The 17,664-nt window shown below is 40.2% G+C and overlaps 1 protein-coding gene across 16 annotated transcripts in view; it reads left to right on the top strand.

Annotated features, from left to right (window-relative positions):
• The window catches only part of KIAA1217 (KIAA1217 ortholog), a 355,643-nt gene that overhangs the window by 223,987 nt on the left and 113,992 nt on the right, over window positions 1-17,664 (top strand). For 12 of the 16 annotated variants that reach the window (XM_065628990.1, XM_065628992.1, XM_065628997.1 and 9 more), the window contains one exon: window positions 14,483-14,563. The exons of 3 other annotated variants lie outside the window; for them this stretch is intronic. In XM_065628990.1, the coding sequence (XP_065485062.1) occupies window positions 14,483-14,563 (81 nt within the window). The remainder of the gene's footprint in view (window positions 1-14,482; window positions 14,564-17,664) is intronic. One more of the 16 variants, XM_065628994.1, reaches the window with a different exon arrangement.

Genomic DNA, 17,664 nt, shown 5'->3' with positions numbered 1-17,664 from the left:
TACCTGAAAAGAGCAGATTCTTAGAAGAATTTCTCAAGTGCTATAATGCATTGTGATTGCACTTTTAAAATACTACTTTATTATTCCTTTTAGCCAGAAAGGAAATACCATATAATTTAAGGCACATGTGAAGGCTAGGTATGGTCTGTCGTGTTCTTAGCTATCACCCACGGGGGGTTCGTGGCAGTCTAGAGAGAGAGAAACCTGGCTCTTCACATGTGACTGACTTTTCTTCTTGCACGTTAATGAAACAAAGCTAAATCTATTCCATATATTGCCATATAGTATTTTCCCATATAAGCAATCATAACATTTGATGCAAGCAATGCATTCATGTGCAGTTGAGGAGATGCCATCACAGGGGCCCTGACGGGAAGAGCTGCTGTGCTGTGCGACAGAGGTCCTTGTTTCTCTTGATGACCTGCCCTGCACTGACATGAATCAGGCAGCTTGAGAGCTAGCAAAAATTTCTCCTTGGAGATTTGCCTGTAGATCTAAACGTATGCAGCCCTATAGGTGACACTCAGCAAGTGAAGGGCGTAGGGCTGGAGCTGTCTTCCCTCGCTGCTTGTAACCTCCTTCAAACTGCCCAGCGTGAGGCAATCTAGGAGAGCTCTGTAGCCACCTTAACTCATCTGATCCACAACACGGCTTTTATGGTCTCAGCTTCAAGGAGCTGGGGACGTTCAAAGTGCCTGAGCACTACTGGCCCTTGTCATCCCTGCAGCTGAAATCAGGCGTATCCCATCTGTTCATGTGTGGTCTGGAGTTTGAGAGCTCATCTGAGAAGTGGTTCATTCACCTTGGGAAGGTTAACATTTGGTAGGGGTTTTTGCTTGTTTACTTGCTTTCTTAGGGTGTACCTTTGACAAAGTAACAGGAGCTTGCGAACGGTTTTACCTGTTACTTGGACCGCGTTGTTAATGCACCTTTCTCAGTCCTCACACAATAATGCTGTAGCTGGTATTGCGGGCTTTAATAAGCTAGTGTCTTTCATAGATCCTCAGGAGAAAGTTTTCAAAGGGTAAGTACTGTTTTGTTCCTTCCCTCTTTTAAATGCTATCTAATAAGGATTCATTCTAGACCATATGTTATTGCTCTTTGTCTAGTATTTACTAAGGCATAAAGGAGAGTTGCCCACTTTCAGAATAGTTTTTTTCCAAGTTTCAATGAAGTATTTTGTGTAAACAGGACATGCAGACTCTATTAACTCAGTTGAAAGGGTTCATGATGGGAGAGTGTCTTTCAAAATCAGCATTGTCTATAAAATGCTTTTAGAGACATCTGTGGTTTTTGTTGTGCTGTTAGGTCACACTAACTTTTTTTTTTTCATTTTCATTTGCTTTTCAGGCAAGAAAAAAGAGTAATATCTAGCTAATTTAGAAACATACTTTTCTGGATGTCCTTCGCTTGCTTTCTTTTTTCTCTGTAATATTCAATTGTCTGCGTTTCTCTCATTCCTCTAGGTAGAACAGTTTTAGTTTTCCTTCTACACAGAATTTATTTTTGTAATCTCCAACATAAGCAATACTGCTGGGGAGCTCTATCTGCCCTTATCAGTCAAACATTTCCTAAAGAAGGGTCTACCTTTTAATAAAAAACCCCCCATTTTTGGTAGCATTTTAAACCATTCATTTATAAATCATATAATCTGATACTGGATTGTCTCCGTGTCTTACAAACAGGTAGACACATCATTTGTACTTCACACCTTTGAGTTCTGAAACTCAGAAAATGTTGTCCTAACAATTATTACTATTTAGAACCTAAAATTCCTCCATGAGAATTTTCCTAAAAGCTTTCAATTTTCCAGACAGGCAGATGTAAATGAAATTTATAAAAAGGTAATAGATATTAGGAAGGAATCTAAACCATTCTTTATGAAATCAACAGATAGTCCCCCAGTTCACATCCCAAAGGGGTCTATGGAATCATAAATTTCTTGAATTATACCAGTGAATCAGAAGAGCCAACTGAGTATTGCTGCTGCTGGGTCCTTTTGCTGCGCCCTACTTTTTTCCTGTTACAGCTCTGGCAGAAAGATAGATGACATGAGATGATTTATTAATAGCTTCTGTAATAGCCAAATGATTATTTCTTTTCAGAATTCAGTGTTCCTTCAGAAAAATGAAACATAAATTTATTTCTTTCAACAGTGTTGTACAACTTATTCTCTTCCCTTATTGGATACTATCAAAGTTACTAACCATTTATTCAATTCCTGAGAGAAGCAGACCTGAAAGCTCAGTCAGTGCATGTCAGAGCCAATATGATCATTTGCTAGACTTTTTTTTTCCACTTGGCTTTCTTACACTACCTAACTTTCAGTGAACTCCCTTTAACATCTGCTTTCACAGGATTCTCCTTAATCCACCTTCATTGTCGGATTGGATTTTCAGTTTGATTTTTAGAAATAGAGAAATAATGTTTCTTCGGGGAATTTCAATGACTAGAGAAAATGACTGATGATGGGAACTCATTTAAGAGGGTTAAAGGGATATTAAGGTAACACAGTCAATGTGAATAGAAGTCTGGAATATTTTCATGTCTTAATAAGAACTTAGTATTCCCTCTTGAGTTACTCAGATCAGAGTAGCTTTTCAGTTTTGAATTACTTTTGCCCTGAACCTTCAGGACTAAAAAAAAAAAAAAAAGTTCCTCAGTCTCTCTTCTGCATGAATCTGTTGAAAGATCCTATAGAATGGAATATTTGTCGTATATCTACTATCTGCAACATAAACCATCTTTGCATCTCCTTTCTGTGTGGATGGGAATAAGAGCTACATTTCCTAGCTGGTCAAGCTAGAGATTATTCCTGAGACCAACTACACCTGTGGCATCAGTTTTTGTTGTGAACACCGTGTTGAGCAGTACAGCACTACTGAGTATTTCTCAGGGTCATCATCTCAGTTGGAATTGATGCAAGTTGCAAGCAAGGTAACCTTTTGAGGACACTGAAGGGAAAAAATGCACCTCTACAATGCACACTTAGATGCTGTAACCTACCATGCACAGAGTTTTCCTTACTAACAGTTACATCAGAGCACAGGAGGTTTTGATGTTTGGAAACAGAGAGTATGCATTTCACTACTGTTTGGAGAATAAAGGTGTATTTCTATCCAACAAAAATAGTACAATGAATGATGACGAACAAAGACCGAAAAAAAAAATTAGAATGTAAGTATTGCTCCATGGCCAAAACAGGAATTATTTTCTAGTTTCCAAGATAATACCAAGACAGAGCAGGCAAAAACTACCGTAGAATGTCAGCAGAGTCTGTCAACACATTTATTTTCACAAGGTTAGGCACCTTCACCCATGTTCAGACACACATAGAAAGGACCACTGCCAGTATGATTTGCTTTAGAAGTAATTTCCTACAGAATCACCTTTTGGAAACTGAATTATTCTCAGAAAATTCCTGAAATAACAATACGTTAGAACCCATTCTTTCTTCACTTTCAGTCTTTCAGATCCATTTCTAAGGCCCAGAGGTACTAGAAGAGAGTGATACAGTAGGGATGAAATCCCAGCCCTCTTTTAATGCTGGTAGCGGAACATATTCCATGAGCTTCTGTGGAGGCATGGTTCCTTTTGTATGCTACCTCTAAATCATGAGATTTTGCAGTTTCAGTAGCCAGGCAAATCACAGAATGTTAGGGATTGGAAGGGACCTCGAAAGATCATCTAGTCCAATCCCCTCGCCGAAACAGGAACACCTAGGTGAGGTTACACAGGAAGGCATCCAGGTGGGTTTTGAATGTCTCTGGAGAAGAAGACTCCACAACCTCCCTGGGCAGCCTGTTCCAGTGTTCCGTCACCCTCACTGTGAAGAAGTTTCTTCTCAAATTTAAATGGAACCTCCTGTGTTCCAGTTTGCAACCATTACCCCTTGTCCTATCATTGGTTGTCACCGAGAAGAGCCTGGCTGCATCCTCGTGACACTCACCCTTTATATATTTATAAACATAAATGAGGTCACCCCTCAGTCTTCTCCAAGTTAAAGAGACCCATCTCCCTCAGCCTTTCCTCATAAGGGAGATGCTCCACTCCCTTAATCATCTTCGTTGCTCTGGACTCTCTCCAGCAGTTCCCTGTCCTTCTTGAACTGAGGGGCCCAGAACTGGACACAGTATTCCAGATGTGGTCTCACCAGGACAGAGTAGAGGGGAAGGAGAACCTCTCTCAACCTACTAACCACCCCCGTTCTAATCCACCCCAGGATGCCATTGGCCTTCTTGGCCACAAGGGCCCAGTGCTGGCTCATGGTCATCCTGCTGTCCACCAGGACTCCCAGGTCCCTTTCCCCTACACTGCTCTCCAACAGGTCGTTCCTCAACTTATACTGGAACCTGGGGTTGTTCCTGCCCAGATGCAAGACTCTACACTTTCCCTTGTTATATTTCATTAAATTTTTCCCTGCCCAACTCTCCAGCCTGTCCAGGTCTCGCTGGATGGCAGCACAGCCTTCTGGCGTGTCAGCCACTCCTCCTAGTAATGAATAATGCTCGAGTGTGAACCTATTGTACATCATGTTCTGGCTACAGTGTTTATTGGGTAGTGAAGACTGTGCCATGTAGTTAGAAAAGACTGAGGCACAGCTTTTTCAAATATTTGTGTATATCTTTTTTGTTTGAACAGATAACATTGCCTTTTGCTGAATTTAGGGGAGGGGGGCACTGAGGAATATAAGGTCACTGAATGTTCATGTAACAGCAGAAAAAATCATGTACTGCTCATCTGGTTTTGTCTACTAAATGTTACTTCATTTCAAGGTTTTAATCTTTGATTTGGTAAATGTTCAGCAGCTCTAAGAATACTCATGCATATATGCTAAAAGTAAATCATCAAAGACAAAATGTAAATGTACATACTCTTTTCACTGCATCTCCCTCTGATTTCCAGAAAATATATCCATTGGCTCATATTAGGCTCGCTTTCTATCAATTTTCAATACTTTGTCATTTATGAGTGGTGCTAGCACTGTAACTATAAAAAAAGCTTTTTGATGAACAAAGATGTTAAAAAGTAAAGATCCCAAAGTGGGAAATGTTTAAGCATTTGAAGAGAGGACATGTACAATACAAAGAAACAAGATTTTAGAAAGACATCTCCCTTTGTAGCACATAAGAATATAGAATTGCACATTCCTTTCTGCATGAATGTGTTATATCCCCTCCCCCTAAACTGTATTGCAAATTGTTACCCACCAGCACGGGGCCTGGACCCCTTACAAGTTGGAAAATGTTTTATATGCTGTGGATTCTTTTCAGTTTTAAAGCCCTGTGTTGGCTCGTGAACAACGATGACGTCAACTCTTGAAATCCAACTCCAGCTCTATCCCTGCTCCGTAAGGCTTATAAAGCCAGTAGCATCCGTCTGTTGTTTCCAAATGGGATACATTTAAACTGACATTTCTGATGAATGAGCTGATATGTTTTTTTTATTATTAGTTTTTCATTGTATCCCCTAAATGTGAGTAGATAATTTTGAGAAGTAGGTTTTGCAATATGTACTAAAACATTTTGCAATAAGGACATTTGAACAATAGATAATATTTGAATATCTCTCTCTCTATAAAAATATGAAATTGAAATTAGTATTTAAATTTCCTTATCAATGAAAACGTAGTATTATTTTGCAATGGTGATGTCAAGATAGTTTTACATAAGCTAATGTTGGCTGGTGTTAATTAGCCCCTAGTATCATAGCAGTGATATCTGATTGTATCAAAACCAGGATTCACTCAGGACCTTGCAGAATCTCACTGCATGTAGCATTATATGTACTTAATATTTATCTCACTGATATGAGATAACTGATATTATGAGATAATGAGGCTGAGTTATTCCACTGAATTCCACTCAGATTACTCTACAACTATTCAAGTGTAAGCTGGTATATGCTGCACAAAGGCATTTCTGAGCTCATGTCTCTCTTGTAATTGTGTAGATGACAGGTATGTGTTTAAGAAAGGGTGAAAGGTAATAAATTCAGTTAATAATAAGATAAGTAGGCTTTTTATGTTTGATGTTGTAGTTCAAAGTTTTAGCTTTTCTAAGAGAAAATGTAGGAGATTGTGGTTAACAAAACCTGACTACTGTGCTGAGTCTTTGTGATCCTTACAGGAGGTTAAGAGCAAATTTAGTGTGGTATATAAATGTGATACTTTTCTATAGCAGTTTTCCCTGCAGCGTGCTGGAAACTGTTCATGAGTTAATTATTGCAGAAGCTTTGTAAGATAGATGGGTGTTGTGACTTCTGTTGTATATGGTGGGCCAAGGGCAAGAGAAGTGGTTTTGTAAGGACTGAAATGGGAACCAGATCTTGATAAGTCTCAGATCATAGAAAGCTATGATTTGCCATCTTTGCGAGCCTACTTCAACAAGAATTTTGGGTTTGCGTTTTTGTTGTTGTTTTGTGGCTTGCTTTGTTTTTGTTTGTTTGTCTTTTGGTTTGGTTTTTGAAAGACATTGGATTTGGTGTGGGGGGAAAGGATTAGAGCATGTTTGGGAGATTACTGCTGTATACGGTTTAAAGTGAACATGACCAAATTTATTCACACATTTCTCTTGTGGTCAAGGGAACTCTTATTAATGAAAGTTTTCTACGAATGCTTTAGTATATCAAGAACTAATTGGTCAGAGAACACTCCCCAAGGAATAGGGTTGCCACTACAGTTCTGCATTGATCTGTTCTAACCCAGATTACCCTTGATGAGTGTTCTCTAGATTGTTTCTGCTCTACAACCTATTTTCTTAGAAGATATTAGGCCCGTTGGAGCACGTAAATGAGGTAGTTTACGGCTTTCCATAAAAGCTGAGCAGAAAAACAGGTTACTGGGTGCCATCCTCTGGCATCTGGACATAGACAGGTACTGTACTGCACAAGATCTTCTGTGAAGTTGTCTAAGTCAGTAGTTAAAATGGTGTTCCTTGGCAGAGACCTGCAGTTCCCATCACTTGGAGTTGTGGGGATTAAGTTCTTAGAAAACCTGTCCATTAGTCTTGTTTTGTCTTATGGAGGAGCACAGCATAAAGGTGGAACAAAATGCGTGTACCACCACATTTTTGTTTATTCTGTCTTGAGAATAATTGCCATATAATTATTATTTTCTTTTGGGGTGGGAGCAAGTCCTGTAACCTTATAATTTTGAATAGGAAATAATTGAAATTTTGACCACTTTGAGTGGCTTTTATAAGGTTTAAATGGATAAGCTGATCACAGCCTAGAAAATAAGGTATATTTAATCAATAGCGAAGGCCAAAATGAAGTCTAAAAGAGAGAACTTACAAAAGAAACATTACAATTAAATCTGAGCAATGGAAGATGACAAGGCCATGCATTTTTCTGCATTTCAGAGGATGTTGTTCTCAGTAGACCATCAGTTGTCATTGCATACACCATACTGTGCTTTTCAGTGATGGTTGTTGTATGAATCACCAGGTCAGCCAGTAGTTTAAATAAAGCTGGGAGAAACATACCAGAGAAAAATGAGAGAGGGGAACAGCTATATTCTTTAAACATCATATTTTCTCTATTACTCTTACTTACTTTTAAAAGTACTGGAGACAGCTCATGAAAATCTTTTCCTTCTTAGGTCATCATTGTTTCTTTATTCCTCTATAAAGATTCGCAATAGGTTTTTATTGTTTATCTTCAGCAATATACTGCAGTTCCAAGAAGAAATAATAACGATAGGAGGAAGGGAATTAATAACAGGGGAGACAGACTATTGGAAACAAAGGTATTGTGTTTGTCTAATTGTCCCCATTTCTAACTGTAGAACAGACACAGAAAAACGGTAGACAATATTCTTGCCACTTAACTTAGTAAACTTCAGTGTCTGAATCAAAATTTAGACTCCCAGATATCTCACAAGTTACGTGTCAGTGGCTGAAACCCCCTAATTAAACCGCTAATTCAAAATTGCTCTGTTCCCTGCAATTCTTACCAGAATTAGTAGGAGGTGCGGGGAGGTACCTCCTTGTAAACTTGTATTCCTCGTTAGACAACCAACTTTGAAATCTTCAGCCAATATTTTTTCATTTTGCCATGTCTGTACCATGTAGGCTTTTTATTTACAGAAGTTAGCATCACGGAACAGTGATGATGGTTCAGATTCGCAGTTTCAAATCAGGTTTGGATTACCTTAGAGAAATTAGACCAAACCATCTTTTTTTTTTTCCAGCCTGCACCAACCAGTCTGGGTTTGCATGTTGCGTTGCACAGTGATACTTAAACACCGTAGCAGGGGACAGACAAATCATAAATACAGGAATGATTTATTTTATTTATTTTCTTGGTTACTTTTATGTGAAATGTGGAAAGTCAAGAGTCTGATGGGCACTCAGGGCCCAAGAACAACCAAATGCATAAGTTTGTTCACAAAAATAGTCTCATGGACTTCTTATATGATTCTTATTAATTGCGTGCTTAATTACATACTATTAAGCATAAATCTATGACAAAGACTGAAATATACTATACCAGGCAGGATCTTGCTTAAAAACCCCTAAATTTATAAGTCATCTAAGGTGAATAAGAAGTTATAGTTTTCCTTGATATTACATGTAAACTGGAGTATAGATAAAATATTGTATTTCTGTTGAGATAGTGCAAAAATATGGAGTTTCAACATAGCATCTCAATATGAGTGGAGAGACAGCAAAAGAGGGGAGGCTGTGTGACCCTGGAGAACTTCCAAACCTCTTGAATACCAGACTGTTTTTTACTTTAGAGGTGCAACTATTTTATATCTCTAAAAAAGTGTGATTTGGAGTATGATCTGGGTTCCCTTGAAAATTTTAGAATTTGTCTAGTTCTAGTTGTTTCATTTTAATGTTTGTTAAATATTACATGAAATTACATAAAATATGATCTTAGCTTTAATCCTCACAAAAATTAAATGAAACACAAGGTGTTAGAAATTTTTTGACAAAAACTGAGAAAAAGACAAAAACAACAATGAAGAGGAGACTCTTCTTTGCTTTTTTGTTGTTGTTGTTCGGAAATGTCTAAAAAATAGTTTGCCAAGTTAACATGTGTGTCATTTTCAGCTGTAATGTTCAATGAGTTGGAGCCAAAGAACATATACAGTTTGAGGGATGCTGTACATGCAGAGTGTGCTGGAAAACGCAAATCCTGAAACATAAGAACTCCTAATGTTTTGTGCAGATCTCCTCCTTTGTTCTTGTCTCTCCGACTGCATTCCTGGTTTACATTTCACCGGTCGTCTTGTTTCCGTGCTTCCTTTTGAACCATTTGTCATTGACCATCTCCGTTTTTTCTGCAGTTGCTTAACTGCTGCCTTGCAGATGGCTTGCAGTTGATACTGGACATTGACTCCGCATTTTCATGTGACAAAAGGCTTCACCCTTTCCCTTCTTTGGCAGTTATTTGTGCACTTAAAATTTCTGTTGGAAGAAACTCTTTGGCGTGAGCCCATCCTGACGTTTTCCCATCCCAGCGTTGTTGAGAACTATCACTCTCTTGCATCCTCCCCACAAAACCATTTTGCACAGGAAATAGGCAGTTGATCCTCATTTCCTTCCTTCACTTTCAGGCTGTTTAAGAGGACTTATGAGTCAGCGCTTCGTTTAGTCGTGTATCATCATCTACATACTCATCTTAAGCTTTTTCATTATCATTTCCCTCGAGCGCTGGCTGATTGCATGTCTCTGCAGGATCTCACCCAGAGACCATAAACCGAGGGAAGACTAATTGGTATTGTAATGTCCTGGCTAACCCGGCTTTGCTTCACGCTGTACCCATGCATTTCTCTGATTTTAGCCACTTCTCGTCTCAGCAGCCATGTCGTCTTCCTGGGTGGCCCACGATAAATGTAACGTGTTTAATGTATTCTGCCTTTGTAAGGACTTCCCTTCTGAAATCCATCAGAAGCATAAATTGAAGGCGTATTACATGGACTTGAAAAAAAAGGAAAGCTTAATGTGCTCCTGGATTTCTCCTCTTTCATGGCACTGCCAAGTACCTCAGTGAAAAGGCACTTGGCCTGTATCGTCACTGGCAGCAAGAGCAGCAGTGCTGCATTCCTGCGGTGGGAGCATATCGCAGTCCTCACACCCTTCCGTGACATTATTTCAGGCTGACTCAGGGGGACAGATGTCACCTACTAAATCACCAACAGAAGTGTCTCAAGGATCTGTGTTTTCCTTTGGAGACTTAGCATTTCAGTGTGCAGCAGGCCTGATCCTGCATAAAATAGTGAATACTTTCCTTTGATCTGCTTAGCAAGCAGATCCCACAAGTCAGACGTACAGTTCATTCACCCTTGTTTTGAAGGCCCTGGGATAATGACTAATGCAATCAGTCAGCCCCAAGATATTAATCCTTGTCCTCCCTAAGTTACTGCACACTAATCCTTTGGGTACTACCTTACAAGTGGTATTCACCAGACTTTTCTTATGACTTCTTTTGATGACATTCAGCACATTCCTGGCATCTTTGCTTTCCTCCTGTGACCTTTAGTTTTCGACACCTTTTTCCAGGGCCACCACTCACTCCATTTAGGTTTAAAGTTCAAAACCAACATGTTTGGCAGCTGTTGCCTTTGCTCCTGGTGACTTTCTTGTTACAATAAAGACTGGCTCCTGAAATCAGTTTTTCTCCGTTAACACCCTGTCTTGCTCAGACTTGCCATTAGCGAGGCTCTACAACCATTCCATGAGCTGCACACTGTGTCCCAGCCTTCATTTTCACTTTCCTCTTGGCCTCTTTTCCCACTTTTTTCCAAAGGAAATTACTTATGCTCTTTTGTTGATTTTTTTTTTTTTCCTCCGTATTACCTTTATATGTCTACCAGCCTGTATTAATCTCTTTCTTTGCATGCCAATCCAACATGGACAGGAGTTGGTACCCCTTTTATTCTGGCTATTTGCTTTCAAAATTCATGAAGACTTAACACTAGTTTCAATAGGAGCCTCTCTGCTCTGAGATCTTTGGCGACAAACTATGGAAATCTCTGTCATTCTTCCAGCTCACTGGGACAGGCCCACCTTTTATAGGTTGTCCTCATGTTGTTCAAGCTGGTCAAGTAATGTTCATTGCAACCACATTAAGAATCTGCATTTTCTTATACGGGAATGAAGTCATAGGCTCTAAACAGCTCTGTTTAGGAGGAAGCATGGGATCCCATCTGCTGGCCAGCAGAGGTTGCTCAGAGCACATTGGTTGAGTGTTCTGCACTCTACAGCTCTATATTTCTTAGTAAGTCAAGTCTGGGGTTTTTTAATCTTCTGTGGGATTTGCTCCAACATCCTGTTTCTCCCCTCATGCTGGAGATGCCTCACCTCTCTGGAACAATGATGGAGTTGGTGAGGGAAGCAGGAGACAGGGGATTGTCCCAGGAATTTGTCACTGGGTGGGTGAGATTGCAGCCCTTGATACATTTGGAAATTGCAAAGCTCTCCTTGAATTCATTTCCTATCATTGTGGACTATATATATCCACATGCATGCCCACAGACAGAAAAAAAAATAATATTCCCCTACAATCTAGGAGGAAAGGAAGAAATAGATCGTTATTGTTTTCCTTCTTTAAATACCCTTGAGGTCATCAGAGTGCTGATGAAAGCATCAGTGTGGTGTTGAGTTTGGAAAGGAATATAGAAAGTTAAGAAATATTTTGGAAAGTTCCAAAGGAAGCTGTGCTTCAGGTTTGGATTCAGACCCAAATGTCTTCAAATTTCATTCATAATAAGGTCTTTACGTGGGCTGCAGTAATGGTCTCGATTATATTTCTCCCATATTGGCATGTTTGAATCTGCTTTAGGTGATCCGAAGTTTGCTATAGAACACTGTGGTGGCTTCGTTTACCTCCGTGTGCTACCTTACACAGTAATCGGTGAAGCCTGCTGCTGCACTGCAGCTGTGGTTCTGTGTTTGTGCGTGGTTCGTTTTACCTGCCAGACTGTGTCTATTCAGAGAATGCTAACTCTTAATCCTACATTGCATCCGTATGAGTTTAGATCAGCTCCCGTTAGAGGAGGGAGAGACTTCTGGATCTAGGTGGACTAGTTTTCTATATTTTAACTGCAAATCCTTATCTATCTACTTGCTTTAAAATTAAAACAAATACTGTGTTATGATAACGCTCTGCTCTGCACTGGTGCAGCCTCACCTGGAGCGCTGTGTACAGTTCTGGGCGCCACAGGATAAGAAAGATATTAAGCTGCTACAGAGTGTCCAGAAGAGGCCTATGAAGTTGGTGAAGGGTTTGGAAGGGAAGCCGTATGAGGAGCAGCTGAAGTCACTTGGTTTGTTCAGCCTGGAGAAGAGAAGACTAAGAGGAGGCCTCATCACGGTCTACAGCTTCCTCACAAGGGGAGAAAGAGAGGCAGGCACCAAACTCTTCTGTCTGGTGACCAATGACAGAACTCAAGGGAATGGCAGGAAGATGTGCCAGGAGAGGTTTAGGTTGGACATTAGGAAACGGTTCTTCACCCAGAGGGTGCTGGAGCACTGGAACAGGCTCCCCAGGGAGGTGTCACGGCCCCAAGCCTGACAGTGTTCAAGAAGAGACCGGACAATGCCCTCAGACACATGGTGTGAACTGTGGGGTTGTCCTGTGCAGGGACAGGAGTTGGACTCAATGACTCTTGTGGGTTCATTCCAACTCAGGATATTCTATGATTCTATAAGAGGAGGGAGAGAGGTAAGGATACAGGCAACATTTTCCCTGGAGTGAGAGTGGGAAGTGTTGCTGGTGTCGTCAATCATCCTCATTTTGTTACCCACCTTTAGGTCAGAATTGATGTTTCACTTCTTTGGGAGTAGGAAAGTCCAGAAAAAAGGGACACAGTTGTAATTCCCCATGAGGTGACAGGGTTTGAGGAAACAAAGTATTATAGCTCACGTTGATCCTATGCAATGGCTTTAGGGAGGACAACTGTTGCACTCTTTTAATTCTGCCATTGTACAGAGTCGTGTCCCTTCCAAAGCATGGTCTTGATGTGTAACGATGCCTGAATGTCAAGCAAACATGCAGTATAAATTTTTCCTTTGTAAGTCTAATGTATTTGACATTGAGATACAATTTAGTCCTTAGAGAATCCATAACTTTTTTCTTTTTAATCAGGAGAATAGTTTAATTAAAGGACAAATAGAATTTCTGGTTTGCATGTGTGGGGTGGTAACATTATAAAAACATGAAAAACCCTAGTACAGTTTCAGTATTACTGAGACATTAGCAACAGACTGTTTTGTCTTTGTGGTTTGGAATTGGAATTTATCCAGTTGTTGCCGGAAGGCTACATTTAATTTGTACTGTGTTTGCATAAAGAGCTTATTTGTAAAAATTGCATTTTACTTGAACAATTCTAAATGATGCATTTATCATAGGGAGAAAAATGATCTATTGTTCTCTTTAAATAAAACAGTACTGCCCTTCCAAAGTATCCAGTCGACAAAAACATGCAAAATCACAGCATACTTATATGATGCTTAGCTCATCCCCAGAATCAGCTCTCATATGCTCATACCCCCTGGGTTTGTAAAATTCAAAAGATTCTTTGAATTACTCTCTTAATTATGATGTTGGCATTATAATGACTTGCTAAATAAGATTCTTTAACAACGACGTCCTTGTTATCAAAGCAGTTGCGTTTCTTTGCCGGGTATGAATAGCTGTATGCTCTGAACAGGGCAGCAGCAGTTGTCGTGGGAGCCTGACTCCAGCTGAAGGAGGAATCGATTGCTCAGAGAAACTTGTTCAGAGCACTATACAAAATCTCTTTTACCCCCACCTCCACTCTGCAGGCAAATGAAGATTAAGGAAAACATAGAACCTCCATCTATAAGGACTTAAACAGCACCACTAGGCAATTTCCCCTCCAATTTGCATCTCATTCATGTGCTGGAGGGAAAAATGTTTGGGATTTTTTGGCCCTTAAACTCCTTTTAGCACGATTTCACATTTTGTGTGCTTTAGTATAATGTAGAATAGTAGAGATGTGATTGGATAATACCTTTCATTCATACCATAGTTTATCTTTTATTCTTTTTAACGTTGTGGTTAATCAAGAGTATTACAATATTTCTAAGTTCTGCTTGAAGGATTCTGTGTCTCTATAAGTGTGAAACCAACACAGAAGTGTAATTTCTTAAGAGTGCATATTTTGCAATTTGTTGTCAGATATGGTTGCTAGGTATGTTTGAATCTGTGTGGCTCAACTCAGCCATTGACTCTTACATTAGAACATTTTCCATTTCTTTGACACACCCCCACACATAGCACATCCGAAACGAGTCCAACAAGGGTTCTGAAAATATTGCATATTAAGTATTGATAGAGTGTATCGTTCCCTGGCACACGTGCCTTTCCTGCATTATTTCTCAGTGCCTTCTCCTCTCTCCTTCACTATGTACAAGTTATTCTCTTTTCATGTCTATTGGTCTCCTTTTTCTTTTCCTGTTAACAATTATATTTCCCCCTCCCCTTCTTTTCTCTCTTTGATCCACAGGTTTTGCAGTGCATGTTGGTCTCCCTTCATTCAGAACTTGACATTCAAAGGTACTTGATGAAAATTGAATCCTCTCAGAGAGTTAGTACTGTACTTTCTTTTTTCTGCACTCTGCTGTGAGTTGAGTTTGTTACCCTTTAACTATGTGTGTGTTGTTTCACAACTAGCGTTCTCAAATAAATATGGATCTGCATGCTTTTTTCCCTTTATTTCACAGCAGTGAAGTGTCATTCACATAGATTAATTGTATATGGGAGTGTGATGCATGTGCATCCTTTGACAATTTTTTAATTCTGACTTTAATGGCATGATAGACATGAAGTCCACACTCTTTTGTGCAGGCTTTGAAATCCACCATAATTCAGTGGGGGGTCCTAGGTAAATAAGTGATCCCTACCAGCTGTCCCAATTCTAACTTTATTTCTGTATTTATACATACTTGGAACTAGCTTAAGGGGTAAAGGTCTTGCTGTGAAGTTAAGGACAGTTCTGTGGGCACAGGAGGAAATATTTTTGTATTTGACATGCAAAAAAAGCTTAGTTCTGCAACTTGCAAAATTATCTTATATGTACACTGTGCACGAGTGAAGTCACCTGTTTTGTACCTTTCTTCCTGTTGGGCTCCTCTTCCATTTCTGTGTGGCTGGTAGCGTCATATAGAACGGAGGTCTACTTTTTTTCCCCACGCAGGCAGTGCATGTGCACATTGCCTTTTAGACACGTGTGTAAAAGGTGCCTCTGCCTGTTCTGTTGCAGTCAAAGGCGCAGTCACAAAAGCACCAAGCACTTGCCGCCAGCAAGGGATGAGGCCTCGGAGCATGCAGAGTGCACAGCGGCTTATTTGCTCCTGATTTGTCACTTCCTGACTTGTTTTGTTTCCACTTACAGGATTTAAGCAGGCAAATTAACATGCCCACCACAGGAAAGGGTAGGAGAGGCAGAGGTGTGGAGAGCAGTAAGGCTTCTCCTTCCTTTGCCAAGGAGATGGCCTCGAGGGAAAAAGAAGCGAAAAGAGCAAAGTGACAAGTTGGAAGAGAGGAGCTCCTCTCTTCTACTGCATCTCTCCTGCAGCAGCCCCCGCAACTCTCCCCAGGTGACAGAGCAACAAGCTCTTATAAGCACTTCATCACGTTATTTCCATGTGTAGAGGCCAAAAACAAGTCGTTAGCGTGGATGTGCTGCTGCTGGAGGCAGCTCTGCCTCCACTCGCTGTTCCCAGCGGTTGTTCTTGCTGGGACTGGCAGGACCCAGCGGCTGCTGGGCGGCCCGCACTGAGGGCAGCTCACACCCTCACACCTTGCCTGGAGACCTTGCCCCCACTCACCAGCCTTCCTGTCCATGCCTCTTTTCTTGGTTATTTTTAAAATGGCATGTTAATGAAGAACTCCTCCTTCGCTTGTAGAAACACAGAGGAACCGGTTTTTCCAGGACAGCTGCATCATGTTCCTTTGCGTTGGGAAACAGATATCACAAAAACAGACCCTCCTCCTATTTTCCTCAGGGACATGTGTGGGAGAACAGGGATGGGTAGATAATCATTTTCTTGAATCAGAACACACTATCCCCTAGGTACATTTAGGCATCTGGTATATATTCTTTTTTTTTTTTTTTTTTTTTTTTCCCTGACCCTCCTTTTTGCATGTGGTTTTAAGCATGTAAAAATCTTTCCCCTTTAATCAGCATAATGACAGTTTTTGTTTAAATCACCCTTTTAATCTTCAGAGTTCTCATGACGGTTTTGGGGATTGTGTAGGTAGGAGTTACCTCACCCTCTGCTGATGAAATGCAGCCATCTCCTGGATGGAACAAGGGGTCATGCTGGCTCATGGATACTTCACAGTAGGGTTTTTAGGAGGGAAAAGAGAAATAGCTTCCAACTGAAACTGCCGTAAGATTTTAATTAAGACAAATGTTGACGTTGAGGCTGGAATTTTATGGATAACTTATTTAAACAAGGTAATAATAAACTGAGCCTCTGATGCAAGAATATGACAGAGACTGAAAGAACAAATTTTGCTGTGAGCAGAATTGATGGAACCATAGAAACCGTTGCAGGGAAAAAAATAGTGAGGTGATCAGTCATTTTTTTAAATTTATCTATCATGTATAAATAAATACTTCATGTCACAAAGCATTAGAATAAAGCAGAGAGTTATATGATTTTATTTTAAAATGAAAGATTTCTTTATTCAGTGTGATTTTTACTTATCACCAATGTGTGACTATTGGTTTTATCTATCCTTTTACTTCAATTTCTACCCTAAAATCTCAGGCTGGCATTTGTAGAAAGAAAAAACCTTGGATTTGGACAGAAACATACTGAGAAATATTTTTACACTTTAGCGTGGATGGCTTGTATTTTTCTGATATTTATGTATTCCAAAGAGATGCCACAGCATGTTGCATATTTCAGTCTGGACTTGTCTGGACCAATTAAGCTGTTCTTAGATGGGCTGCTGAGTTCCTTAGGGCAACGTTTTCAAATGCAAGTTCTTCCAATTAAACATCTGAATAAGAGGTCTGGCAGAGTAAGTGCTGAGCACCTACAGCTTTTATTGCTTCTAATGAATATCTTTACTGTAAACACGCAGCTTTCCTGAAGAACAGGCTTGAATTTATCTAGGTGCTTACGGTTAGGAACCAAAGTTGGAAAATGTTGCTTCGTGTCATTTGTAAGAGTTTCATGAAAAACTTTCTCTGCGGACTCTGGGGATCGCCCAGCTGAAGAGTGAGCTGTGGTCTTGTGAAGGGCCAGCAGGAGTCGGCAGCCTGTGGATGTCCTGCTTAGTGATTCACAGCACTCAGGATTAAAAGAAATGGGGTTTGGCGGCTTGCCACAGCAGGGAGCATGCAGCTGGACACCAACAGGAGCTAGCAAGGCTCCTGGGAAAATGTGCAGATTTTCACGATTATTTAAATATCATTCCAACCTAAAAATACAGCAGATAAATTCTGACACGTCATTAGACCTGTCTTTATTCTGCTGGGTGAAAGAAACTGGCGTCAGCATAAGCGAATACAACAAGTGGTGATAAAGATCCTGTCATAAGCAGAGAGGAGTTTTGCCTTCAGATAAATTAATAGAAATGGGTAAAATAACCAGTCAGTGTGGTGTCCCGACTCCACCGTAGCAATGGGCTCGGGTAACGCGTGGCTGTGGCTGAGCATTACTGGGTTTTAAT

Source organism: Caloenas nicobarica, chromosome 2, assembly GCF_036013445.1.
Source record: "Caloenas nicobarica isolate bCalNic1 chromosome 2, bCalNic1.hap1, whole genome shotgun sequence".
Lineage (NCBI taxonomy): Eukaryota > Metazoa > Chordata > Aves > Columbiformes > Columbidae > Caloenas > Caloenas nicobarica.
The sequence above is the reverse complement of the archived record's forward strand: the minus strand, read 5'-3'. Positions and strand labels throughout refer to the sequence as shown.